The sequence below is a fragment of the Eriocheir sinensis genome, chromosome 42 (genome assembly GCF_024679095.1).
Source record: "Eriocheir sinensis breed Jianghai 21 chromosome 42, ASM2467909v1, whole genome shotgun sequence".
NCBI lineage: Eukaryota > Metazoa > Arthropoda > Malacostraca > Decapoda > Varunidae > Eriocheir > Eriocheir sinensis.
In genome coordinates this window covers 14,097,189-14,099,688 of record NC_066550.1, presented here as the reverse complement: position 1 = coordinate 14,099,688, position 2,500 = coordinate 14,097,189, and the positions used below count along the sequence as shown (strand labels likewise).

Below are 2,500 nucleotides of genomic sequence, written 5' to 3'. Positions count from 1 at the left end.
AACCGATGTCTATGCGCGCTAACCATTACGCCATTGATAGCTAATGACTGGGACATTCTCTCTCTCTCTCTCTCTCTCTCTCTCTCTCTCTCTCTCTCTCTCTCTCTCTCTCTCTCTCTCTCTCCTTATTCCTTCATTTTTCTATCTTTCACTTAGAGAGAGAAAGTGAGATATTTTTCTTTCGTTCTCTCTCTCTCTCTCTCTCTCTCTCTCTCTCTCTCTCTCTCTCTCTCTCTCTCTCTCTCTCTCTCTCTCTCTCTCTCTCTCTCTCTCTCTCACTCGTCCCCTTCCAGCTTTCTACGCATTTCATTTCTCTGTATACTTGCGACCAGCCCGTTAGCTACTACAACAGCGTGGGCGTATGGGCTTGCTGTGGGCGTGGGAGGGGGGGCTGGACCTTCACTGTGGGCGTGGGTGGGCGCGGGGCACAGCTGGGCGGCCGCGGGCGTGGTGGTGAAAACTTGAGCACCTAGAAATTGACAGAAAGGGAAGATTTGTGAATAAAGATGAAGTAGAAGGAGAAGGAGGAGGAAGAAAGGAGGAGGAGAGGAAGAAGGAAGAGAGAGAGAGAGAGAGAGAGAGAGAGAGAGAGAGAGAGAGAGAGAGAGAGAGAGAGAACACAAGGGAAATGGATGAGAAAGAGAGTGAATGGAGAGGAAAGAGATGATGATTGAAGGAAGGAAAGAGAAAGGAAAAAGATTACTACTACTACTACTACTACTACTACTACTACTACTACTACTACTACTACTACTACTACTACTACTACTACTACTACTACTACTACTGACCTTCTTCCACTGTCACATACACGTCTTGTACGAAGGTCAAACCACCTCCGATGGGCACCTGGGACCTCCATGCCATCGGACCTGTTGGAAGAGGAGGAGGAGGAGGAGGAAGAAGAGGAAGATATAAATAAGTGATTGAATTACACACACACACACACACACACACACACACACATACACACACTTTCCTTCCCTTCCTCCCTTCCTCCCTTCTTTCTCTCCCTCCTTCTCTTCCTTTCTCTTCCTTCCTTCCTTTTCTCTCAACCCCAGTCACTTAATTCCTTTCCTTCCCTCCCCACTTTCTCTCCCTTTCCTCCTCTTTCCCTCCCCTCCCCACACATTTTCTCTCCATCCCTCCCTCCTTCTCTCCCTCCTTCCCTCCACCCCCATCACTTACCACTCAGTCCACGGAGAAACATCCCTCCACTCCGCAACTTCCTCACTCCGACATCGCCAACTTCGCCTTCCAAAAGAGACCACTTGGAGATCCTTTGCGATTTGGTGCCTTCGACAGGAGATGGCACGAAGACCGACCCTCCCTTTGGCACCCTCAGGCACCTCGGGAGTGGCACTATGCGGTAGGAAGGGGCGAAATAGTGGAGGGTTACGGTCCGTGAGTCCAGGATGGTGTGACCGTATAGAAGCGAGCACTTGTAGGACCCTGAAAGGACCTGTTTGAAGTCCTTGAAAGCGAGGAACGAGTATGGGAAGGGATCGGAACCTCCTATAGCGAAGATCCTAGCGTCCTTGTCCGTAGCGTCCGTAGCGTCCGTTCTAGGCCTTCCTCTGTTCCTGGATGTCCGTTTTCTTGTGTTTTGAGTCCGTTTTCGTCCGTTAGGGGCAAGATCTCCGTCCGTTTTTGACATATCAGCTTTGTCCGTTGCGTACGTGGCGTCCGTGCTAGGCCTTTTTCTGTCCTTGGGTGTCCGTTTTCTTGTCCTCTGAGTCCGTTTTCGTCCGTTAGAGGCAAGATTTCCGTCCGTTTTTGACATATCAGCTTTGTCCGTTGCGTCCGTGGCGTCCGTTCTAGGCCTTCTTCGGTCCTTAGGTGTCCGTTTTCGTCCGTTAGAGGCAAGATTTCCGTCCGTTTTTGACCCACCAGCGTCTCTGCCCGCTGTCCGTGTCCGTGTCCGTGTTCTTGTCCGTGATCTTCGCCTCCTGTCCGCATAGCGCCTACCAGATCGACGTCCGTAAGCGTTCTCAATAGCCATTTCATCCATTCGTACGTTATCTCCGTCCGTTCCGTCCGCTACACCATCCGCAGCCCTTCCGTCCGTGGTCCAAGTCAGGTGGCGTCCGTATCCGCTCTCCTTATCACGTCCGTCAGCCTCTCTGTCCGTGTTTCTTATACTGCCATCCGTTCCTCTGTCCGTGCGGTCCGTGGCTCCCTTAGCGGTCCGTGTACGTGATTTTGTCTTCATCCGACGTCCGTTTCTGTCCGCTGGTGCAAGATTCTCACCCTTACTGATGTCTGCGTCCGTTTTTCCGTCCGTATTTCTCTTGGTAGTCCTTGTCCGTGAATTCATCCGCATCCGACGTCCGTTTCTGTCCGTTGATGCGAGATTCTCACCCTCATTGATGCCCGCGTCCGTTATTCCGTCCGTTTTTCCGTCCGTATTTCTCTTGTAAGCTCTTGTCCGTGAATTCTTGCTAACCCGACGTCCGTATCTGTCCGTGAGCCCATTTTTCTTACCCTGTCTGGCTGACCC

The 2,500-nt window shown here is 51.5% G+C and overlaps 1 protein-coding gene across 1 annotated transcript in view; it reads right to left on the bottom strand.

Annotated features, from left to right (window-relative positions):
- The window catches only part of LOC127010122 (uncharacterized), a 3,459-nt gene that overhangs the window by 111 nt on the left and 848 nt on the right, over positions 1-2,500 (bottom strand). Inside the window, exons 1-3 of the mRNA XM_050883966.1 lie at positions 1,189-2,500; positions 792-872; positions 1-469 (exon numbers count right to left, since the gene is read on the bottom strand). The exon at positions 1-469 is cut by the window's left edge and continues 111 nt beyond it; the exon at positions 1,189-2,500 is cut by the window's right edge and continues 848 nt beyond it. Coding sequence (XP_050739923.1) covers positions 276-469; positions 792-872; positions 1,189-2,500 — 1,587 coding nt within the window. The 3' untranslated portion in view covers positions 1-275. The remainder of the gene's footprint in view (positions 470-791; positions 873-1,188) is intronic.